This window comes from Poecile atricapillus, chromosome 17, assembly GCF_030490865.1.
Source record: "Poecile atricapillus isolate bPoeAtr1 chromosome 17, bPoeAtr1.hap1, whole genome shotgun sequence".
NCBI classification, from domain to species: Eukaryota; Metazoa; Chordata; class Aves; order Passeriformes; family Paridae; genus Poecile; species Poecile atricapillus.
In genome coordinates, this window is record NC_081265.1 from 9,412,246 (window position 1) to 9,438,678 (window position 26,433).

Sequence of the window (26,433 nt, forward strand, 5' to 3'; positions counted from 1 at the left end):
AGTTTTGCCCAAGTGAGGTGAAGCATTAGAGAAAATGCTGAATTATCCTTATTTTATGTGTGCATATTCTCACTTTGTGAAATAGCATTTCTTTTTCCTTCATCTAGGAACCATTCCCCACCTTGACAAGTTATATATATATTGTTTTTTCTGCCTGTTTGGTGATGCAAAGAACCAAAAGGAGCTGGGGTGTCAGTAATTCTGCTTCATTTTACAACTGTAAAGTCAAAACATGCCCTGGGGGAGAACAGTTCCACAGGACAGACACTGAAGTCACACAGGGATCTTCTAATGAAAACAATTTGGATTTTCAGGACATCTCTCTGCCCAGAGATGTGAGAGCTGGAGAAGCAGGTGAGTCCCAGGGTGAAACTCAGGGCTGGCAGGATAAATGCCTGATTCAAAGCTCAGCTTCCAGAGCTGGCCAGCAGCAGAGTGCAGGACCGAGCAGGTCTGCTTTACAAAGGCAGAGCAAATCTCACAAAAAAACAAAACCCAGAAGTGGAGCTGGAGCCAGGAGGTGTTTTTACCCTGCATCTTTGTCTCACTGCACTTTCTCCAGGGTTGTAGCACTTGTGAGAACAGGACTGGGAGCAAAGTGTGAGAGCAGGAGCGGGAGGGAGGAAGGGAGGGAAATCCTTCCAGGGATTAAACACTTCTCTGTGTTCCTATTCCTTCAGTAATCTGCATGTGGCTGTAATTAAAGATATTTTAAGGCCTGTGAAACCACTGATACCTTCTGGATGACAGCTGCAATCTGAGATGTTTCACAGACAGTTTTTTTGCTCGAGCCTTAGCAATGCTGGTACCACAACTTTCAAATCAATTTTTTCAAGCAAGAATGCTCTGTTTAATAGAAATAAATTGTATGAGTATTTATTGGTTAGTTCTGTCTAAACTGTGAAAAAAGAAAGAAAATAAGAGAGGAGCAAATCGATTTGCTGGACTTTACTTCAAGCAAAGTGTTATATTCAGTGATTTTTGCTGGAATGAAGTTGAGAGGTGTGTAAACCAAATATCTGCAGGTAACACCAAGACAGCCACAATCCACCTGGCACCTTTGAACATCACTGAACATCACAACAATTGTAATAAAACTTAACTGCTCCTAACATTTTTTTTTCTTTTCATATTTAGATTCTCCCTGATCCTGCACATTTGACAAAATATGATCAGAAAGCATTAAACCAACTTTTACTGAGCAGCTTTCTGACAGAACCCAAGCTTCCTACACAATTTTTCTGTGTTCTAAGGTGTCCTTTATTGGTTTCATGAGGTGTATATAAATATATTTATACATATGTGTATCTCTGGAGCTGGATTGCATTCTGGAAAAATCACTGGCAAAATTCCTGTGGAGCCTCAAGGAACAGGATCAGCCCTTTAATGTTTTAATAGTTTTCTAACTTCTTATTGGCTAATGGACCAGCTACAGTAAGCAGAGTTGCTGTGAAGTTTAGACTGAGCTCTCTCTGCCTTTAATCAGAAAAAACAAAACGTAGCTGGAGTCTAGCAAAGCCAAACACTTAAGGAGACTTCCTCACTTATTTGGAAAGAAGATTCATGGAACAGTGGCATTCATAAAAGAAGACTTTTAATTTTTACTTCTATTATTTTTTTTTATATTTTTTTAAGTAGAATTGATCTATAGAGTGAAATATCAGAATATTTGGGACAAATTTATTCAAGTGGGCATGGTGACACTTTTTGCTCTCTATTCCAGCATGGGACTCTGGTCCAGGATCCCTCCAACATCTGCCAGCTCCATCATGGTGCTGTTTCTTGTGAAACAGGTAAGCTAATTCAACAATTAATAATGCAAAAAGTATAAAAGTGAATTCCTAGCATGTAGCATTTTAACTGTCACAACCAGCGTGTTTGCACCAAAAATCCTTCTGACATAACAGCTCCTCTTTATTACTAATCAGTCATGAGAAATGATGGCTGCAAAGCTGTAGTTTTACATTAGAACTCTCTCTGGCTAGGTCATTTATTACAATTTTATTCTATTAATCCTCATTCATACAGTGAATAAATTATATTTACAGCAATTTACACAATCACTTTTCATACCAGTATTGATCGATATTGAATTACATTTTTTTGTTCAGTTTTCCTACCAGATAAAAATACTATTATGAATCACATTTCTTTTCTACTGTTTTTTCTCTGTTCTAAACCCAGCTTTGATTTGTTTCTGGCACAACCTTTTAGCCTCTGACTTGTGAGCATTGAATCCTGCACCTCACCTTCACACAGAAAGCAAATAAATCTGTATGAGATTTCTGCCTTTATTTCTTGTAGAGGTCCATTAAACTGTTTTAGTTTTATTTTTTCCCCTAAATCTTTACAAAGTTTGAAATGCTTACTTCTTACTTACCTTATAATTTAGAATGGGTATAGGTTTAATGAGAAAATATCTGTGTAATTCACTTCAAGGAAATTTTCATGTAGATTTTTGGGATTTAGATTTTTAGTAATCCCTATTTATTTATTAATATCTTAGTTTGAATAAAATTTTAAAACAATTACTGACATTTGGTAAATTTCAATTTAACTAAAATTCACACATCTATTTAGGGTACATTTCTATGATGTGTATGGGCATCAAGACAATCAACTGAAAACAAGAAGGTATTTCTATCCACTTAATCTCCATTTTCTTGGGTTTCTAAGAAAGTGGGTTTGCAGCTGCATGCTGCCAACATATCTGTGTTTCCAGCATTTTTATGAAGAAAAAATTATGAAGATATAAATACATTTTTCTTTTTATTTTTTTCTTTTTTTTTTAAAAATAAAATATTCCCAATAATTTCATGTAATTCAAATCTGGAGTTTCTCTGCTTAGAGCTTGTGTTTCTAGAACTGAAACTCTCAGATTTGTGAGACACCTCAGCCAAAGCATCAGTTCCATCACTGCTAACAGAAAATCTCCCAAATACTTCTGTGAGATCAAAACTTTGCTGGACTAATCACAGTGAATTAAATTGTCATAGTGGCTCTTGCAAATTGTTTAAAGAAATATGAGCTGTATTTCTTTATATTTTATTTCATAAGAAAGAAACATTTAAAGGAATAACAGCCATAAATCACTATATCTGTATTTTCTAGCAAAAACCTCTATAGCTAGGAAAATATCCGTCAGACTCAACCTGGATCATGGCTGAAAGAATGAATAAATATTTTTCAGCATTTATTTTTAGTTTATGCCTAAATTGAAGGGGCTTTTTTCTGTCCATAAGAGCACACGGAATAAACAGGAGCATTTCATTTCACTGCTAACTTAGTATAAAAAAAAAATTAAAAGGGTGAAATTCTGACTTTACTGGGGTCAGTTATGAAAAACTTAAATTTAAACATCTCTGCAACCAAATAGAATCCATTTCCTAAATGAAAGCTTCCAGCAGCATTTTCTTCTGCATCCAACAAATTTCTAAAGAGTGGTGTCTTCTTGGTGCAATCTAAATTAATGGCCAGACACTTCCAGGGAATTTTGATTAAATTTCCTCATGGGTGAACTTCAGAGCAGGCAGGGGACAGGCTGGCAGGCTGAGGCAGTTCTTTTTTTACCAAAAAACTTCAGACAACATGAAATGATCTCCAGTGTAGGACAAAAGATCACAGAGTTGCCGAGTTTCTGTCTGAGTTTGATTTTCTCGAGTCGCTGTTTAAAAGCAGTGGCGGAATGGCAGCTGAAAGGTTGAACAGATCAAAAGCTGTGTGCTCCCACTGGTTGAGATCATGGGAAATTTCCCTGGAAGTTTGTATTTGTACCATGGAACTTGCACTGTGTCTAAGCCAAACCCTGGATCATGATGGAGCTTTCCTGGGCTGTGCCAGGAGTTTTGGCTCCTCTCAGCACACAGGACCCGTCCCTGGGACTCCTCAAGGCCAGGCTGGACAGGGCTTGGAGAAACCTGGGATCGTGGAAGGTGTCCCTGCCCTTGGAACAAGATCTTTCTTGTCTTTAAGGTCCCTTCCAACCCAAACCATTGTGTAATTCTGTTCTTCTGTCACTTGGCCTTCTCCAACAGGAAAGGCTGCAGAGTGCAGCAGTGATCGCTGTGCTCCTCACACTGACCCTCACTAGAGACCATCCTCTTCCTCAGAGACCCTGTGCCCCTCTCTGAGGAGCCATGGATGGCAGGATGTCGCTCTGTTAGGAATGGCTGGGAAGAACGACACAGACTCTCTTGGAGTCCATCAGGAGAATTTCTCTCAGTTTATTGCTTCAGGTCTGTTTTATAGAGCGATATGTGGAAAGTACAGAAAGGAAACTTATTGGTCAGTAAACTACTACATCACCATCATTGGGCAGTGGGGCTCACCACCCTCTGACCTTCTCCTGCAAAGAAAACAAGGGACAGAAAAACAACACCTGCAAGGCTGGTTTTTGTCTCTGAGGATTGTTTTGATTCCTCCTCATGTTTTCCCAGGCAGCTTTCTCAGGCAAGACTGAGAAGCTGTGCGGCCTGTGACTTCTACAGCTCTCTGTTTCAGAGTCAGCATCCACAGCAGGACACTGAGGCAAGCCTGCCTCTGACCTTTCATTGACTCCTTTTCACTGAAACACAGAACATCAAGGTGCCTCACTTCATTTCCCCTTCCCTCCAAAGTTTTTTCCTTATTCCCAGTCTGCTTGCTTTGCCTTCAAGTGGCAGCTCAGAGGTATCAAAATGCTCCCTCTGTGACCCATGTCCCAGGGGAGTGGAATGAAGCTGTGTCAGGGGAGGTTTGGGTTGGATATCAGGAGAGTTTTCCAGCCAGAAGGAGTTTGAGCAGTGCCCAGGCTCCCCAGGGAACAGACACAGCCCTGAGGCTGCCAGAGCTCCAGGAGTGCTGGGACAGAGCCTCAGGACAGGGTGGGGTTCTTGGGGGGTCTGTGCAGGGCCAGGAGCTGACTGGGGGATCCCTGGGACATTCTCTGACTCTCCCAGGATGGTAAATAACTCTAAACACACAGCTCATACTGAAAGGCCTGAACAGGATGTCCCACTGCAGAAAAGACTGAAATCTCCTCCCTGGGGCACCTGCATCAAACCCTTTCCAAACCAAGAAGGGAATGGAAGCTGATTTTCCATTCCCAGGCACTGCCAGCATTCCTCAGCCTTTCTCTGTATTTATGGCTTTCCCCAGGGTGCAGGCCCCTGCACCCTGAATAGTTGTGCACAAACATCAGGATTGCTTTTTTCAGCCTATTTTTGTTGGTACTCCCTCCATAAGTATCTGATAATCAATTCACAAGCTGCTGCCATTCAATTTATCTTTTCCTGTTGAATATGTGTTTATTATTTATTTGAAACATAAACCTAAGGGGATTTCTGAGTCTTTTAGATCAACCATTAAGGACACTTGGGGCAGCCACAGCTACTCTGTGAAATGTTTCGTTTTGATTAATAAATTGAATTTTTTAAATATGTCCTTCTAACTATATTTAAAATTAATATTTTCAATATATATAAAATATATATTATATATAAATATATATTATATATTTATTTATAATATAATATATAATATATAATATATAATATATAATATATAATATATAATATATAATATATAATATATAATATATTATATATCATATATCATATATCATATATCATGTATCATATATCATATATCATATATCATATATCATGTATCATATATCATATATCATATATATCATATATAATATATAATACGTAATATGTTATATGTTATGTGTTATATGTTATATTATAATATATAATATCATATAATATATTATATATTATAAAAATATAAAATAAAAATAAGAGCTGACAGCTCTTTTTTTTTTCTGGGGAGCTTGCAGCTTTGATTCTGTGCAGACTTGATTTTTTTCATCAGAAAGTTTTATGGTAGAAAACAAATTTATCTCACAGTATTTACATCAAGAGTGACCAGGTATTGGCTACATGACCAAAACAAATTTATCTCACAGTATTTACACTGACAGTGCCCAGTGTGATTGTGCCTGCAGACTTGAGGGAATGGACAATTCCATCAGGCACTGATGTGGAATTGTCATTCAGGCCAAACCTGCTCCTCACTCTTGCCCAGTGAACTTTTCCATGGCTGTGTCTGCAGCTCTTGGCTGATGGAGTGGGACCAGCCAAGCTCCCAGGTAGCCACTGCAAACTTTCCTTTCTATTTCCTTGGCTGTTGAGTGCATTTGTTTATCAGGAACCGGAGTGTTCTTCCTTCAGCCCAGCAGTCCTGTCCACAAATGCGTCATCCCCATGTCTCTGCCTCTTCAAATCAGGTTCACTGACCCACAAGTGTCTGAAGAATCTCCCCTGGCTCCCAACATTTTGAGGCCTGCATGAGGGAAATGTCAAGATGCTTTTTTATTTTGGAAACATGCATTCCTTTCTCATGGCTGCTGTAAATATTCTCTCCTTATCTTGCAAGCCCATCCAGGGAAGAATGATTATAGCCTTTCAAATCCCTCGAGCTTAAAGCAGGGTGTCTGGAAATTAGCTGAGAGACTAAAAGCAGAGTTTTGAGCAGGCAACATTTTACACAGTAAAAATGCATGAAATGGTGATCCTGCATAAGAGCTAGCTGTTCTTGCTTTGAAAGTAAATAAATATGATTTTCTGCATTAAAATAAAAAACAAACCATAGGTTTAAAGGAACAAAAGTGAAGTTCACAGCCACATATTGTTCAGTTGGATATTATTCTGTCATTTTATTATGTGGGAAATCTAGAGGGTGAAGACTCTTCTCACCTCTGGACACAAGAAGAAAGTAAAGTGGTGCCCTATTGAGGCAGAAAGGGCAACATGGTGTAAATGGGTAAGTTAAACTAAAATGTACAAAAGTGTTTCTTAAAAAAATAAAAAATAAAAAGAAGAAGAATAGAAAGGTGTCAATGGCACAGTTGCAATTGCTGGTAAAATAAGTGGAATGCTGGGGAGGAGTACAGAATGCACCAGAGGTGTTAGTACCTAAATAACATTGCTTATTCATTCCTGTTTTGTCCAGTTTTGGTTTTTTTTTTCTATACTACTCAACCAGGTGTGCTTGATTATCTTCAAAAATATTCTAAAACCAAAAAGCCCTTTAGACCTTTTTTACCTGCTATTCCTCCATTCTCCTCTCCTTTCCTCTCCTCTCCTTATTTCTGTGCTCAGACCAGAATTTCTTAAAATAGAAAGAAACTTGTCATTACGGACTAAAATATTCTGATTTTTCTCCTGTACAGTATTTTCACTCCCAGGCCAAAGGTTCTCTGCTGGAAAAAACCACTACTGGATGGAACAAATATAAACAGGAATGCTTGAAAATGCTGCAGGAATCATCTGTAGACAGTGGTAAGGAATTAAACAATGAAACATTTAGAGTAACAATGATGAATGTGCAAATATTGTCTTACTGTATGTCTGTTCCTAAGTTCTAAATGTAAACAATTCACCTGACACAAATATTAGCCCAAAGTCCCTTTTTTCTTTTCCTTTCTCGGTGGTTTTGGATGCTTAGATGAAGAGCAGCACACCTAGAGTGTCTCCTCCTGAATTCACACCTCCCTCCTTTGAGTGGGTGCTCAAAGTTTTCTGCTGTTTGCCTAAAGGGGACTTCATATTCCATCATTATTTCACTCCTAAATGTATAAATGTAAGATTATATACTCCTAAATGTATAAACTCTGCTCAGCTAGGTGTCTGTCTCCTGGAGAGGATGGCACAGTTTTGGTGTGAGCAGCTGGAGAAGCCCAAGGTGTGGCTGCTGTTGACCAAGGAAAGATGAAAAGTGAATTTGTGCTCTCTGTTTTGGACTCACTGCCTATAGGCAGGCATTGAAAGCACTCCCCAAATTTGTTGGTGACTCCAGACTGGGAGGGGTCAGAAGTCAGAGCCATTTGTGGAAAATAGTGAAGGGGAAACCACAGAAATCCAGAGAAAAGAAGCTTCCACAAGTGACTGACTGTGTGACTACAGTCAAGGAACAAGACAGTGATGAGGACTGCAGAGGGGACCAAAGATTTTATGGGAAGCAGGGAAAGCAGATCACCCATCAGCTCAGGCAGTACACCTGCAGGGTGGCTTCCAACTAATGCTGACAGGGGAGAAAGGAACAGTAGAGAGCAGCTGGAGGTCAATAGGCTGTGGTGAGCACCTGGTGTGCAGGAAACATTAGCATGATGCAAAAGAACAATGTCTTTTGCCAGGAAAGCAGAGAATGATGGCTTTGGTGGCAATTAGAACTAAGCCAGGTGACCCAGCAAGGTATCAGAGGGCAGTACTTTTTAGTGGGTGATCAACAGAACTTCAGCTTTCATGAAATTAAAAAAAAAATTAAAAAAAAAAAAAAGTTATTTTTTCTCCTGGCAGCCTCCCCAGTCCACACTTGAACAAACAGAAATTGGGGAAAAGAACAATAAAAGTGCAGCTCTAAATGCTAACAGCTGCATAACACAGATGCTCAGCCTCAAAGGTACAGCAGAATGAGCAGGAATGTACATCTGTGCTCTGCATTTTAGCAGAAGCACCCCAAAAAGATGCTGGTGAGATAGCACAGAGATATCTTTCTTGCTCCCTGTGTTCTTTTTCCTACACAATTTTCTCAAAGTATTACTAAGCACTATGGAAAATAAAGTGGGATATTCTCTTCTGGTTTAGGATGAGCAAAAACATTTAAGAGAGAACTTTGGTGTTATCTTAAAAGAAAGACAGAAACCAAGACACTAGGGCAGCCATTAATGTATTTTACTTTATGTTGCTGTCACCTGCCTGCACCATTTCAATTCTTCATTTTCAAATGTTTTATTTTAACCTCCAGTCTGTGGGTGATGTGATAACTGTGAAGGTTAAAACTGAGTTACTCTGAGCTATTACCAGAGGTATAACCTCTGATAATCTCTCTAGGAATAAGAGATATTGCCCAAAAACTAAAAAGGATCACTGTGAGAGGGTGACAGAAGCAGTGTGAGCTGAGAACTGGTGTGACAGGGGTGGAAAGGTGGAATATATTCCATTTACCCAACTGCTGCATGCACCAAACCCAGCGAGGGACAGCATGGCTGGGATCTGACTCTTCCATTTGGACCACAGAGGCCTGAGGATCATACAATCATCAAATCAGAGAATCACAGAACACCCTGAGCTGGAAGGATCCACAAGGATCACCCAGTGCAGTCCCTGTCCCTGCACAGACCCCCCAACAATCCCACCCTGGGCATCCCTGGAGCTCTGTCCAAGCTCTCCTGGAGCTCTGGCAGCCTTGGGAATGTCACCATTCCCTGGGGATCCTGGGCAATGCCAGCACCTCTGGGGGAAGAACCTTTCCCTAAAATCCAACCCAAACCTCCCCTGGCCCAGCTCCAGCCGTTCCCTGGCTGCTGTCCCTGTCCCAGAGCAGAGGTTGGAGCTGTCCCTGTGCTGTCCCTCAGAAGGAATCTGCAGACCCTGGTGAGCTCCCTGGTGATTTTAAGCTCAGTGGGGAGTGTGAAGCCTTCAGGTGATGATGAGTGGAGTCAGGGCAGAAGGGCAGCTCCTGTTTCTGTGCTGTGCATGGAGCACTGCACAGTGAATACACAACATTTATCTGCAACATCTTGTTACTCTGGAGGAGCTGCAGGTTACCTGGAATGGTTTCCATGATTGTCCATTGTCTGGACAGCTTTGTGTAAAACTCGTATTTGCTTCTCTCCCCAGGAGTACACTGCAATGGGACATTTGATCAGTTTGTTTGCTGGCCTTACTCACCCCCAGGAAATGTCTCTGTCCCTTGTCCTTCGTATTTGCCGTGGCTGGAAAATGGTAACGTGAAAGTGGTACCTTGTCTTGGAGTTTGTGCCAGGAATTCAGCTAAAGGAATTCAGTGTCCTCTGAAGGGAGAAAAAGTCGCACCTCTTTCTACCACTTCTGAACTGAGGCACAAAATCATTTTCGATGTTTCTTTGCTCTTTTTCTCCATCTGTGCTTGCCACAGCTCTGTATTTTCTGCTGTAAAGCAGCATTTGCAAGGTCACAGAAGCACACTGCCAGGGTTTATTCAGAGTAAAAGACTCAGGGTTCAGTTTCGGGGGTCCCTGCTGCTCCAGACACGATTGCAGAGAGCTGGAAGAGCCAAACTCGGTGCAGGAGAGCGGAGCAGCAGCGAGTGGGGAGCAGAGCAGCCCCCCAAGCCTCCCTTTCCTGCAGGGAATGCACTGGGAGCCTCTCGGGAACGGGGGAACAAATCACCCCCAGGAGAAAAAGGGTTGGGACCAAACAAGATTCCCATGAAGGAATGGAAGGGCTCTGCTATCACCACAGGGCAGCATTTCTGAATCCTGCCAAATTCCCTTTCTGAGCTGCTTTTCTAATTCCCCTCGGAGGGACCAGTTCTGCCCAAGTCCTTTAATTTATGGGAGACTACTGCCAGCTGCTTATCCCAGCTTTCTGCAGGCAAAAAACACGTGGTTTGTTCTTTAATATAATTTATATTAAATATAATTATATATTATATAATTTATATAATAAATAATATATTATACTAAATATAATTATATATTTAATATTTTATATAATATATAATAAATAATATATTCTACAAAATATATAATATATAATCTATAATATAAAATATATATTATATATAATACACAAAATATAATATAATATAATATAATATAATATAATATAATATAATATAATATAATATAATATAATATAATATAATATAATATAATATAATATAATATAATATAATATAATATAATATAATATAAAATGTAATATATAATATAAAACATAAGATATAAGATATTATATAATGTAATCTAATATAATAATTATATAATCTATTTTATAAATATAATATATTTTGTATGATATATATAATATATCATATAAAATATTTTAAAATTATATATATTATATATAAATATATAAAACTCATATTATGTATAATAATATATTGTATTATATAGACTAAAATTATATGTGTTTTATATATTATATATTAGAATATAGGCATTATATATATTAAAATAGATGTATAATATATATTTAATATATATAATGTATTTTAAATTTATAAATATAATAATTTTATAAATAATTTTGATGCTAATAAGCAGTAAGATACCAAGTTTCTATCTGATCTCCCCAACTTCTTCTGCCAACCATTCAGAACACACCCAGCTCTTCATAATAAACAAAAGCATCTTGCCTCCATGGAATGGAGACTTTTTTTTCTGTCTGAATTTCTACAAAAGCAAAATTTCTGATCACATTTCATGGATGGTTTAAGTTTTTTTCCAGTGTCTAGTGTTCATATCATCCTGCTCCATCACAACAAACTGTGCTCCCAAAGCAATTCTCCCAGCTCTGAGCTGAGCAAAATGAGATATTCTGGTTGTTGCCACCACCCTTAAACACTTCAACTCAAAAATGATGGGAAAAGCTCAGGTCTGATTAGAAATAAACAGATGGCAGCTGTTAAGGACAACATCAAACACAACCCAGGGTCCTCACACCCTTCCTCTGATGCTCTGGGCAAATTCCTAATTAGGATAAATTGGGATAATGCTGGAAAACCAAGAAATCTTCATCGGTTCACCCAAGCTGCTGCAGGGCCCCAGAGCACAGAAATGAAACACCAGCCTGCAGCATCAGGAGAAAGAGCATTCCCCACCCAAATCCTGCTCAATGAATTACCCATTCATGAGCTTAACGAGGAAAAATTAATAAAGTGAGAGGTGGGCTTCTGTTTTGGCTTTACTGTGTGGGTTTTCCTGTAAAAGCCAGATACATTTTGGGAATTTCTTTCTGCTGGATTACATTCCCACTTTGTCCTATGTCAATATAAAAAATATATTGACAAAGGCAAAAGAAAAGTGGGTTTTATTATTTTTTTGAGTATGGATGGTGTGGAGTCTATTGTGGAGGTGTAAGGCAGAAATCTTTCAGATGTGTATGAAAAATGAAATCTCTATTTTGACCTTTCAAACCAAAACTCTGTTTACTTTCAGGAAGTGTAGGACATGTATACAGAGTCTGCTTGGATGAAGGGATTTGGCAAACAAAGGAAAATTCCACAGACATTTGGCGGGATAGTTCAGAATGTTCTGAGAAAAATCATTTCCAAAAAAATGTAAGTATGTTTTATATTATGGTTGAAAACTTTAATCTTCTTAATCCTTTCCTGAGTAACTGACAAAATATTTCCATTTAATACCTGCAAAAGATCTTCAGATTTCATTTAAATTACCAAGAGGAAAGCTGTTATTTTATTTATAAGAAGCAGAAGAGAAAATATTAAAAAAGGGGATTCCTGCTTTAGATGCCACAAGTTATTTTCTCTTCAGAGTCCAGTGTTCACATGTGCTGATTTTGTCCTAATAAAATACAAAAAAAACCACTGCAACTTGTCAAGCAAGCATCTCCCACATCACATTAGTCTGTCAAAGTCAGACAACTTCCCTTCTGAGCCTTGCAGCATTTCATGAGCTGTTAATTGGTTATTTCCAAGTTGGCTGGTCAGAGACTGGGGGATTCACCCTCACCTAACGCCATCCTTCCTGTATTTCTCATATTGCATCAGGCCAGGGGCTGGACTTTGTCAGCCAAACTTCTTTTGCCATGGAGTGCAGCCTAGCAGATGTCAGAATTAGGTCTCTTAGGTAAGCACTATTACCATTATTTTTTGATTTTTAATACTGACCGAGTTTTGTTTCTTACTTTATCAAGTACCACTGCTTTACTGATTAGCTATGAAACATTATTAGTTTAGTATCTCTGTGTATTGCTACGTTTTTACTGAGCTCTTTATATAGTAAGTACATGGATTTCCAAACTTTCAGTTTATTTATGCAAATGTAATAAATATTCATGAGTTCTGAGTGTTTTCCAAGGTTTGTTGACCATTCTGGATAGCATATTTGTTTCTGCAAGACATGTTATTTCATCTTGTGTGACAACAGGCAATTTCTTTGAAAGCTTTAACCAGTTTTTCTACCAACACTAAATGTGGGCTTGTACCTGTTTGTTTTATATAATTGAAACCCCCCAAGATTTTGGAAATAACCCAGAGCCTGTATCTTCACACATCAGAGGAATCAGCTTGATTTCATGTGCTTTGGTGCTGCAAAATTGAAATAGCCAAGATGATAACTTGAGATTCTTACAAGGTTTTTACCTGCTGGGATATTTCCACGGAGCAGAGGGACTGACAGCTGGGAATCTCCTGCTTTCCCTGGGCACTTTCACCCCCTTCAAGAGAGGTTTGGCTCATGAGCATCAAATTATTAGAGAAAACTGCTGGCAGGAAGGCAGTGCTGAAGTCCCTGGTGCTGAGTAGTAGAAGAAGAAAAACAGCAAATTCATTGAGGAAAAGACACAGGTTCCAAGAAAATCTCTGTTGGCCAAATAGGGATTATGAAAATTACAGATCCTGGATCTCATTCCCTCTTCAGAGATGCTTTCCTTAGGCTAGAAGTTTGAATAGTTGAGAGGTAGACATAAGCAGCTAAAATACAAAATACCTGGGAGAAAGAAATGTTAAATTAGGCAAATTGGAAGGAAATTGGTGCAGGGCCAGGAGCTGGAGTTCAACAGTCCTTGTGGGCACCTTTCAGCTCAGGATGTGCCATGATAATCTATGAAAGATTATCTTCCTCCTCTGAGGTCTTATTTGGCATTCAAAGACATTCAGGACAGCTCTAATTTAATAATTATTTGTTTTCCTTTGAACTCAGGAGGGAAGTCAGTCAGAGCTGACTCCCAGAACTGTTCAGGCACAGCTGGCAGTGGCTGCAGGCCACACACCCTGGTGTGTGCAGCTTCACTGAGCTCATCTCTGCAGCTTTTAACCCACCACAGAATCACAGCAAGGCTCAGCCTTGCACTGCCAATGGTGTTTGGGAAATTGGGAATATTCTGGGAGTGCCTTTGTATTTAAATAGAAATTCTGGGTGCAAGTGTCTCTGTCATACACTGATTTCAAAAGGCAGTGCAGAGAGCTCAGGATCCTGCCCTGGCTCCTTGAAACTCAAAGAAGACAATCCCCAAAGTTTCTGAGCTGTGTTTCTGCTCTGTCCCCCTGCCTACATAACATATTTTTCTTTGTTCCCAGGAAGAAGAACATAAACTCCTCACCACATTACAGCTGCTATACACTGTAGGATATTACTTTTCTCTCATCTCACTGGTATTGGCTCTGTTTATACTTTCTTTACTCAGGTTAGTATAAATTTACATGCATTTTAAATGTACAGAGCCCTGTATTCATATTCTTCTTTTTATGAAATTGATTTTTTTCTTTAGTTTCCAGTGTTCCAGTGACTTCCAGTACCTGAAGGGGCTACAAAAAAGCTGGGGATGAGCTTTGGACAAGGGAATGGAGTGATAGGACAAGGGGGAATGGCTTTAAGCTGAAGATGGTAGATTTAGAGTAGATATTAGGTAGAAATTATTTTCTGTGAGGCCCTGGCACAGGTCACCCAGAGAAACTGCCCCACTCCTGGAAGATTTTCAGGCCAAGCTGGATGGGCCTTGGAGCATCCTGATCTAGTGGAAGGTGTCCTTGCCCATGGCAGGAGGGATAGAATGAGATGAGCCTTAAGATCCTTTCCAACCCAAACCGCCCTGTTGATTCCATGTAAATAACTTGTATTTTGCTAAGGAACAATAAAAATGCAATTTCTAAGCAGAATCCATTGGTGGCAACAATAAGAATGCAACAGTTGTTTTGCTGGGTTTTTGCTGTTTTTTAATAATTTTTATTTCTGCAAATTAGATCTGTTCCAGAGGATTCATACATTATTTTTTCTCCCACAGAAAACTTCACTGCACAAGAAACTACATCCATATGAATTTATTTGCATCCTTTATCCTGCGTGCAGCAGCAGTTCTTATAAAAGACTCTGTGTACTACAATATTTACTCAAAAAGGCCAAATGATGAAACTGGATGGATATTATACCTGAGTCCAGAGGTAACATGTTAGTTCATAGCTAATAGTAAATGTGTGCTTCTAGTGCTCAGAACAGTTACAGTTTTGGAAATTTGCCTTACAGCATCAAGTGTTGAGGTGTTTGTAAATTGAGCTTTGGATGCTGAGATTTTGTGGATAAAAGTTGGGATAATCAAGATGAAATCCTGATTGTAAGAGATTTATTTTAAGCGAATAGAAAGAACATATTAATTGATTGTAATGTTCAGAAACAGCCACTTAAGCAAAACAACTCACACCTTGCAGCCTTTAGAAAGAAATCTCTGATTTTATTTGGCACCTATTTACATCTCATTTGTGACCACTGTGAATAAATTATTCTTGTACGTTGTTGTGGGAATGCAGCTTGCCCATGTCAACAAGGGAAATTACCTGCAAGATGTTAATGACTATTAATTTAACAGCTCATCAATAAAAACTCTCACATACAGATCATGACATCTATATTTGCAGTGACTCCTCGTCTCTCATCCCCACAGACTGTAATCATTTGCAGGACTGCCCAGTTTTTCATGCATTACTTTGTTGGGGCAAATTACTTCTGGCTTTTAGTAGAAGGGATTTATCTGCATACATTATTGATAACTGTGGTGCTCTCTGAAAGACGACTGCTGCAGACATACATCGTGATAGGATGGGGTAAGTCCAGATCTGTTTCCAAGCACTGATTATGTGGTGCTTTGCTGAGTCAGTGGAGGGGAATAAAATAAATCTGAATTCTGTTTTATTCATTAGTTTTGAAGCCAGCAATTGTAAATGGAGATATGTCAGCAGTGGTTCATTGGCTGCAGTTCAGCTTGAGCAGGAAATCAGGGAATTGTTTCATAAGAAAACAGATGCCTGGTGGGCAGAAGTGGAAAATTCTTTATATTGGGCTGTATATTGTCATCACTGAATATTATGGTGCTACCAGCACCTTCATTTCCTCCCTTTGTAATAGAGCACCTCTACAGCAAAAATACCAAAATCATTAGCAATTTTCATTTAAATGCTCCCCTTCCCAGCTCACCTGAAAGATCTAAGGTGTGCTTTAAGTTAGGAGACAATCTGAAACACTGTGTGAGCCAGGTCTTACATTTCAGGCATTATCTATGAAATAAAGACAATTTAAAGGTAATTCCTTTGGGGGGTCCTCACCATTCATGCCTGGATTTCTCTGCTCCCTCTCATGTTCCTCTTTAAAGGACTCTTGGCTCTCTGAGCCCACAGGTTGCTGATGCACCAAGACCACTGTTCTTTGTGCTGGTTGGTTGTTTTATTCTTTCATTATCTCTAAATCCCCTCATTGCTTTGATCACCAGCTTGTGGGAACAGGGATCAGTCATTTCATTCCTTCTTCAAACTGCAGTGGACAAGCTCTGTTAGGAAATTTCCTCCTTATCAGAAGAGTATTAATAATAATAATAATAATAATAATGATTATTTTCCTGTTGGTCCTCATCCATCGGTCACTTCACATTCACCAATTTTCTAAAGGCTTTCCCCACAAATTAGCTTTACTTTTTATTTATATTTATTACAATCCCTGCTAAGATGGGACATGTCTTACAGCCATTTGTAGCACCCCTGACCCAGGGCTCACACTGCCATTTCCTCAGCTGCTGCACAGGAGCTGCATTTGGCATCATCCCCTCCTCATCCTGGTGTCACCTTTCCTCATGGGACCTCCTCAGATCCCCCTGGGTCTGAGTTCTGTTCTGTTCCCCATGCCCCAGGTGTTCCTGCAGACCCTCTCTTTGCATCATCTCCCACCCAAGTGAGACCCCTTTTATCTCTTTCCCCCTTTGACCTGCTCACAAATCTGTTCTCTTGGGGAGTATTTTGTTTCTGGCCCTTTCTCTGTGTTGCCACATTCCAGCTTTCTCCATGACCTCAGTTAGAGTTCCAGAATCCTGAATATCCCTGCTCTGGACCCACAGCTCTGATTTCTTCCACTTCCACCAGAAAATCCCCTGTGTGTTACTGGGTTGAGAATTCAGTGGAACATTCCTTGTTGCAGCTGATGATTTGAGATTTGTGCTTTAGTCCATTGGAATAATGCAGAAATCCTTTAGGGGTTTTATTTTCAGCCTCAGTCTGTGATCTCCAGGAAGGGCTGGGGGCAACAGTGAGGTGATTTGGATTCTCTTGGAGGGGTCCAGGACAACAATCCTTTGTCAGCTGTTTCAATATCCAGGCAGCACTCCATGCCTTCACTGAAAACTCCTTTAAAATTCAACAGCTGTGCCCAGGGTGGTCTGTGAGGCCTCGTGTGCCAGTTTGAGTTCTCAGGGTCAGAAATTGAGATTTCAGCAGATCAGGAGTGTGCTCATGTGTGAATGTATTCATCAGTCTGAAAATGCAAGATTCAACTATACCACAAAAAATAATTTTGTCTTTGAACTACAAATTCAAATGGGGAAAACCAGGATGAAGTTGATTTTTGTACCATTCTGAATAGAAAACTGAAAAGCAGAAATCTTTTCACCACACATTTCTACAAGCTTGGCTGGAATAGACTCTTCTCTTCTTTTCAGTTGTTCCAATCCTGTTTGTGGGCCCTTGGGGAATAAGCAGATCCAAACTGGAGAACACAGGGTAGGTTATTAAAGAAAATGTTCTTTGGAATCTTGACTTTCTGCTTGCTTGGCTGAAAGCCCTTGGCAGTACTTGACACAAGAACTGAGCAGCAAATTATCAGATTATACAGCACCTATTGATACTTGTTACGTTTTCAAGGTTCATTTTAGTACTTTTACATTAAAAAACTTTCCTTAAAAAGGAATTCTCAGATTTACTTATGCATTTTAGCAAGGAGTAGAATGAACTCCCACTGCTCCTGAAATGTTCATCCATTTACATGAAGCAAATTGTGTGCACCAAGACCTTCATGGAGAGCATCCTGTCAGAGGAGAGGAGACCAGAGCTTCTCTTGGAGACTTTGAGTTCAATTTGGATTCACTGCCACTTTTTAAAGAAAAAAAAGTGAATTGTAATGGAGGCTTATGACAAAACCTGGAAGTCAGAGAGAGCTGATATTTGGTGAGGGCATCAGGGACAGGAGCATGCACTGGCAAGCACCAGTTTCTGGTCTCCAGGGATGCTGTTGGTGACATCACAGAAACTTTGTGCTTTATGTATGGAATCTTTTGTTCTCCTCTTACTTTTTGTGGTTTCTAGAGAATTTTATTTGCAATGCCAACATGGATAATAAGCAACATCCAAACCATAATTACGGTCTTACAGAGTCAGATGTCTTATAAATTGTAAATGACAAGCCAAGATCCCACAGAACCTCAGGCTAATCAGCAAGAAGAAATAGGACAAACCAGAAGGTTAAAACAGGAGAAAAACAGACAGCTTCAAGGAAACAGTGTGCATATTTTTAGCAGATCAAGAAGCATGGTCACAGTTCCCAGTTTACTCATTTCCAGTCTCCATTTTCAGACAGATAATTTAAGTAGGATTAATTCCATTATGAGGGTTTGGTGTCATGTTTTGTGGATTCAAGGACTGAGTTTTCCAGACAGTTCAGAAGTTTATGGTCTAGGGAAACCTTTATCAACATTGATGTGAAAAGATCTTCAGAGTTGTTGGTGAAACTCTTCCTAGTTTTATTCCATTTCTATTGGGGGCCACCTGAAAAAATTGAACTTCACCAAGTTCCTTTTGAAATACATACACAAGTTATCTGAGCATTTTAACATTTTTTTTTTCTATGAAAGTAATTATATTTTAAATTATTCTCCAGGTGCTGGGGAACAAATGAACACATGGGGATTTGGTGGATCATCCGAGGACCAATGTTGTTTTCCATTGCAGTAAGAATTCTATAACCTGTATTTTTTTCTCCCTCCTTGGTCTCTGTAATTAGTGCCATTTTTGTCCTTCAAAATTTTGGAACAAATAAGACCACAGAAATATCATGGGAGACATGAAGTGACAGAAGAGATAAAGCTTTGTTCAAAAAATGAGGAAGCAGGGTTCTGTATTAAAAAATTGAAATGTAATTTTGTACTGAAGGATCATGTATCAAATTATATGCCAACCTGAATAAGGCAATGCTAAGTTACTCAACTTTGCATGATTAGTATGTGAAAATAACCTGCTTGTATTCCAACCTCATCCCAGCTGCATTCCAGTTATTTGGTGGCAGGTTTTGCAAGTGTTTAATATCAATTATACATTTATTTAACAGTTAACTGATTAGTGTCATAACATTTGCAGTAAGTAAACCATATGTATTTTCCTTCGAGGTTAACTTTGGCATCTTCTTAAAAATTCTCAGAATGCTGATTTCCAAACTGAAAGCTCAGCAAATGACTTTCCATGACTACAAATACAGGTATGTAACAAATGACACAGAAGTTCTGGCCTCTTTTTAAAAATTTTGTCACATCAAAAACCTGTCAGTTTTCTCTAAACATGTACCTACCACCACCAGGTGTAATAGATATTCAAAATGTGGGAAATAGATATATTCTGAATAGATATTCAGAATATGATGAATATTTTTAATAGATATTCAGAATGGGGACTCAGGCTCTGCAGACATTTCCCTGTCTGAGAGGCAAAGGCAGGTCAGCCCCTGTGTGCTGAGCTTTGGGGGCATTTTCACATTTTCAGTGCAGTGAGATCTCTGGTCCCAGGTATCTCCTCTCACCTGTGCCCTCTGCTGCAGTGACACATTTTTGTGACACATTTTTCCCTTTGTCACTGAAATTTGGGAAGACAAAGAAAAGCCCTCTAGCACTATCTTTGTAGCCTGATGGAGAGTCAGACATTACTTTATTCTGGCCAGGATGTGCCATGGAAAACTCCTCATTTACACATGCCTTTTAACTAGACTTTCCACAGATTTATGCACACATTATTCTCAAAATAATTCACAAAACTGCTGCTACCATTCCAAAGTCAGAATACTGAGGCCAAGTTTTTGGAATAATTTCTTTGAGTTTTTGTTATTTTGGCACCAAGGATGTTTAAAAATACAACAATCATTTTCTTTTTAAGATTGGCAAGATCTACACTTGTGCTGATCCCATTGCTGGGGATCCACGAATTTGTATTTACCTTCATCACTGATGAACAGGTGGAAGGACTTTCAAGACATATAAGACTCTTCATTCAGCTGACAATGAGCTCATTTCATGTAAGTACTGTTTTGCAAGCATTGTTTTCATAGATCCGTGTACATTTGCTGCTCACCACAGTTATAGTGGATTTTAATTTAATATTGTATCCCAACCTACAATGTCTCCAAATACTCTGCTGCAGCAACAAGATAAAACACTCACGAACTGCATACTCAAAAATGATAGTCCCAAACACCAAAAAAAGGAGTCAGACATTTTCAGAAAAAAGGTGTCCTCTTTAAAAGTAACAGTTCATCAAAGACCCCTGAAAACAGGATTCAAATGGTCCATTTAAAACACTCCCAGCCAAAATCATAACCATGAGAATGTCTGCCTCATCCAAGGTTTGGGCTTCCTTTTCCCAAATTTGTTCACATTATCTGCAAAGTGACACAGTGGACTCCTAGGTGTGCACCCACAAAAGTCCTGTACATTGCATCAGTTTTTAGTTTTAGCAGAAAATTTGTCAGAGCCCTCACATGGATGGAACAGAAATCATGTCTCTCGTGGATGGACACCCATGCAGTCAGGAGGATTTTACAGATGTTCAGGCACTTGGCTCCTCTTCAGTGCCCCTGCCTTAGTTTGGGGTGAGTGGGAAAAGCCTGAGGTGAGGAAGGGAACATGAACTCTGCCCTGAGAGCTCAGCTGCAAGGCTGAGGGGGTGAAGGAGCCCCAGTGCAATAAAACATCCAGCTCCCAGTGCAGATTCCAGAGGCAGCTGTTACTGGAGCTCAGGGGTGATTCTCTGGTGGCCACTCCAGCCCAGGGGGTGCTTCCCTGGGACTCTGCTCTCCAGGCTGCCCGGCCAGAGCTGGGCACTGCACAAACATTGCCTCTGCCTCTGTCTTCAGCTCTGCAGCCTGCTCAGTGATTGTTGAGACAGTACTGATGAACCTGCTCAGCAAAGCTGTCCTTCACCCACATCTTCCTGCCTTGATCTCCCTGGGACACCAGGACAGCAATTTCCAGATCTGTATTTGCTGCAAAGCCCAGTGATCTCTGTGGCTCCAAGTGGCAGCTCCTCAGTGATTCACTGCTCTGACACTGCTGCCCTGTTCTGCAGCCTGAGGCACGAAGCCATCCCAGCATTGCTGCACTTTTCCCACAATTCATGATGATCCTGGGTTTTAACCTTTGCATATATCCACCTGTGCTCTGGTGTATGTATGCAGCAGTGTTTTGACACTGTTACTGAGGCTATACTCAATATATAAAATTTCCACCACAGCTTGAGGGGAGAAATGTCCCAAGTGACAGCAGAGAATTCCTGGAGAGCCACAACCCCAAGGAGCCTGCTGACATGGTGTTCACAAAATCCCAGAATTATTTGGGTTGGAAGGGAGCTTAATGGTTCCTCGGTTAGAAATAGCCTTATTTAGAGAGGTTGCAGTGCCTAGATGTTATTTTAAAAGCGCAGAATCATTTTAAGTGAAGATTTTATTTACTGGCTTGTACAAAGAAATCTGATATATAAACTAGCTTACTCATCCTTGCTAAAGAACACAAACTTCACTCCTTTTAGAGAAACATGCATGTGCTTGGAAGCAAGCCATGCTTTAGAAGCAAAGCTCCATTAAAAAATACCCAGAGATCTTAGCCAATGTTTATTGCAGATTCTGTTTTTTAGCTGCAGCATTATTTATGAAGGGATTAGCCAAAAAGCACATAAACTGTACCCAATTACATTTGTTTAGTCTGTAAATCTTCTCAGTAGTTTTAAAAGGCAGTTAAACTGTTTTGTTAAAGAAAAACAATTATCCCTGGGATCTCAGCTGAAGGTTTAACTCAAACATTTTCAAGGAGCACAAAATTAAATTCTAAATAGGAGTTCTGTTGTAGGTATGATGCTGCTTTGCTTTAGGAAATGGAGCAATCTAAACATCTTGGCTCGCTTGTGCATGGAAATTGTTACCCTTAGGAAAAAACCACTGGTTTCTGGTGGAGATAACTGGGTTATCTGATGAGTAATTTATCACATTACAACTGTCATTAGAACTGAAGAACAACAGCGAGGCTCACTTGTGCATCTGTCCTTTCCTACTGGTGCTAATGAACATTTCTTCTGAATTTCTGATTCTGCCTTTTCACTCACACTGGGATAATTCTGAACACGTGTGTTGGAGAAGTCACAACACATTGGAAAGGTTTCGAAGTGTGAAAATCAATTTACTGGGAGAAAAATGAGCAAGCATGAAAGGAACCAGGATATAAAGTGAGCATCAAATAGAAATAATCAGCGAAGTCTTCCAGCTCCTGGTGGGATTTCAGAGCGCTTGTCTGATCCTGCTCCGATCCTGCAGCGACAGGGAACGACATTCCCAGAGGTTTTTACAAACTGACATCAGCCCAGGGAGCTTCACACAGGCAGCTCCTGAGCCCCTGCCTTTCTCCCAGTGGTTATCACCAGGCTCAGGGATGTTTAAATCCTGATTCTGCTTGAGGTGCCTGTGAGGTCAAATTTAAGAGTTCATACTCATAACAAAAAACCACCCAGCAGAGCCATGAACTTTCTGCCCCCCCAAAAAAAGAGAACTGCCTCCAGGAGCAGGAGAAGTTCTGCATAAAAAGTTGCTTTTTAAGCTAGGAAATTTGTATTTGATATAATATATTCCAAGATATTTTAATATTTGAAATATTAAATGAAACTACATTATATATTTGTGATGTAATTGTTACAATTTGTACTTAATATCACTAATTATTAACTCTAATTAACTATATCTTCCTCCCATAACCCAGGTGAAGCATGAAAAAAGAGAGAAGTAAAATACATGGAGAAAGCAATTCTGTTTGCTATTTCTCCTGTCCCCATTTCCACTGGTGTGGCAGATAAACTGCACATATGCTTAAGGAATTAATGACTCTAAATAATTCAGGACTGCTAGAAAATTAACAGCAGGCTCAGAACGCTATTGGTTAATTCTAGATATAGTGAAAAATGTTGGAAGCTTCTGTGTATGTGAATTTAATTTTAAACTTATGTCTGGGCAAAGCAGAAACATTTCTGGATAAATATGAGAACAATTGAATGCTGTCATCTGAATTGCACCTTTTTAGTTGCGATATAAATATTTCCTTGGGACTCAGAGTATTTATTCTCTTAATCAGAACTTGTGGCACAGATGCCTTTGGACACACCAAAAAAGGGCATTTCCTGAAGCAGTGGGAATAAATCTGCATGTCTGTGGGGTTGAGATGCAGCCTGTGTAATCTGCTTTAGCCTGAGATCAAACACAGACAGAAAGAGGCAAATGGAAATAATAATTTGGGGGTTGGTTTAAAACAAGTTGTATCTGTAGGATTTTTTAAGGTTTTTGTCTAAGTCAGTTTCAAAGGAAAAACCGCAATTCCAAATGGCCATAACACTCACTGTAGCTGAACTTTGAACTAACACTAATCACTTAATATAGAAATAATTTGTAAAAAGAACCCAAATGTGAAACAGTCACAAACAAGCATACAGATGATATGAGAAACCAAGCTGCATCTTCTTGATTTTACCACATTTGGAAATAGCAGCAGTCACAGTATAACAGCAATGGTTTGGAGAAAAACATTATGGGGTAGCAAAATGAAGATAAAACTGGGTTTTGTAATCTGTTCTTCAGCATCTGCACAGAATGTGCCCTGCACTTGCCAAGGACCTTCACAAAAACAAGTGACTGAGTATTTCATTAATAAATAAATGCAGGCAACTAGTTTCCTTTTTGAACATTAAGGAACACTGTTTATATTTATGGTTTTACCACTAATGTCACATTTGAGTTATACCTTCAGGTATTTCCTGCACACTGACTTTTTCCTCTCACTCCCTTTCTCTTACAGGGTTTTCTGGTAGCAGTTCTCTATTGCTTTGCTAATGGAGAGGTAAGACACAATGCTGTGAGAGAAGTTTTTAGTTCATTAGTAAAGTACATTAATGGCACTGAGGATGATGAACACACTGACCAGCTCTGCTTATTGAGAGCATGTATGTGTTCTTTTGAGCTGGTAAAAATGTTTTTAGTGAAGAGAACAGCAAGAACTAGCACAGGTTTGGACTCAAATGCAAAGATTTTCCATGGAAGGCTGAGTGGTGATAGCACTGTGGAGGTGGGGATGGCCTGGGAGGTCTGAAATGCCATTGGAGGTTTAGGGTCACCTGAAACCCCCCCTTTAACCAGCTCAAAGCCCAGAATGTGGGGTCAGTCAGGCTGAGCCCTGAGTTTACTCCTGAGCTCCACGTGATCACTTTTGGAGTCGTTCTTTATCTTAGGCAGCAACAGGTACACCCAGGATGGGCCCTGGCTCAGGAGTTTCACTCTTGGATCAGTTCTGCTCCATTTCCAGCTTGGGGTGAATTGTGCAATTGCAGCTGCAGGTGATGCAGTCCCATCCTCCCAGCTTGCTCTCCTCAATTCCCTGCTGGTTGCACTTTTTGGGCCTGGAGCTGCAGCGCTGTCCTTGGTTGTGGGGCTGGAGAAGGATTGTTGTGTGTGCCTGAGCTGTGAGGAGACCTTGCTGACACTTTGTGTGGAGTTCAGAGTTAGGAACCAGTGCAGAACCTGGAGAATGTCACAGCTGAAACTGAGGGCAGCACAGGCAGGGGGACACTCAGTGCTGAGGGTTTCCATCAGGCTGCCAATAAATGTTTTAACAAAACAAAGCAGCTGCACCAGCACAGGACTTGGGTAAAGCTGCGTGGTCCTCTCTTGCACAGCCCCTGGGCTTTCCTCCTCCTCCTCCTCCTCGCTGCAGCAGGCTGTAAACAGGGGAGCCATCTGAACTCTCACATGTCACATTTACAGAGGAAAAACTTTCTTAAGTCAGTGTGAAGAGGTTGAACTCTTCAGATTGATTTAGCAAACAAATCTGTTCCTCCCCTCCAAGCACAGGGTGCAAGGTAAAGCCCAAAAGGGCAGGAAGCTCTTATTTTACAACCAGTATTAGTGTCAGTGAACTGCAGGCTCCTCACATGCCATCACCAGTGACTATTTTCCCCTCCCCTCAGGTGAAAGCAGAGCTGCAGAAGCAGTGGTCCCGATTCCTGCTGGCAGATCCCTTTGGCTGCAAACTCTGCTTTGTCGGGGAAAACATAAAATACCTGAGGAAATGTTCACAGAAACGGAAAAAGCAGCAGCTGAGCAGCAAGCAGCGCTTCTGCCTGGAGGTGAGCAAGCCCTGGGACGTGCAGCTGAAGCAGCTGCTGGGCAGGCAGAGGACAGAGGCCAGCCCAGGCCCTCCCCAGATGAGCATGTCGGACAGCAGCGAGGGAGAGGTCACCACCGGAGAGACCACCGAGGAAGTCTTTGAGGAAAGTGAGATTTAGGAGGCTGTCCCTGGGACAGAAGCTGCCAGCAGCCAGTGTTTGCAAAGATCTGTCACCTGCAGCTGCCCAGAGCTCTGGGATGTGCAGTGTGAGGACCAAGCAGGTGATATCCCAGCTGTTCCCGTTTCCTTGGTCTGAGAAAAACAATTTTTATCTGGATGTGGCTGACCTGTGGCTGGGCAGGAGAGCTCCTCTGCATGGAGCAGTCTGGCTTTCAGCTGACATTTTTGCTTTTGAGTTGTACACAAGGAAGCAGGATGAACTCTGGGAATATGCAGGCTCTGGAGACACATTTTATCAGCTTCATCCATAGGTACTGCCTTTGACTCACATCATGAGAAGTTCTTAGTTTTTCTTTTTCATAGGAGTGGTTCATCAATAGAGAGATGTGTGTGGAAGACTCCTTCCTTCACAGACTGAAATCATACCCCAGCTCCAGAAAACCACCCCAATTCTAGAACAAACCAGACCAAACAGATACATAAAACCCAAAAAACAAACTTGGGAAGGACCAAGCTTTTGCTTGCATTTTTGAGCATCTTCACTTAAAAGTTTAGTGCTGGAAATGTCATTATGAGATGAAAACCCCAACTATTTCCATGGCATGTGCCCAAATGAAATGTTCTGATGCAGTTTTTGTTACTTTTTATTTTTTTCTGGATTTTTTTTTTTTTTTTGACACAAGCCACCATGACTTCTGGTTTTTCCTATGTGTCCTTAATGACAAAACAACTGTGGTAAATTCTGCCTCCACCTTCCTCCCAGGGGACCCAAAATGGATAAAGACATGGGATTGTGACAGCACCAAAAGAACATTGTGAAATCCTTCTTCCTCCATTTAACAAGAGCCATGGTGAAGTTTCATTTCTCACATCCAAACTCATCAAGAGACCCATGAAATGCAATAAAGTTGGTTAATATTCTATGATCCAGCTAATATAGCTTACAGTGATTATTTATCAGGCTACAAAGGTTTAGCCATGCCACCTGTGATATTTATACTCTTCTATTGCAAAGAACAGATCAATTCATTGACTAGCTCTAGTTCAAAAACATATT

The 26,433-nt window shown here is 40.1% G+C and overlaps 1 protein-coding gene across 1 annotated transcript; it reads left to right on the forward strand.

Annotated features, from left to right (window-relative positions):
* Window positions 1-297: 297 nt before the first annotated feature.
* On the forward strand, window positions 298-26,433 carry GLP2R (glucagon like peptide 2 receptor). Its single transcript, XM_058852477.1, has 14 exons — window positions 298-354; window positions 1,724-1,793; window positions 7,217-7,325; window positions 9,666-9,770; window positions 11,969-12,090; window positions 14,071-14,177; window positions 14,775-14,931; window positions 15,429-15,588; window positions 17,466-17,526; window positions 18,680-18,749; window positions 19,185-19,273; window positions 19,942-20,080; window positions 23,892-23,933; window positions 25,057-26,433. Exons 2-14 carry the CDS (start codon window positions 1,725-1,727, stop codon window positions 25,372-25,374), a joined length of 1,548 nt encoding a protein of 515 aa, XP_058708460.1. The 5' UTR covers window positions 298-354; window position 1,724; the 3' UTR covers window positions 25,375-26,433.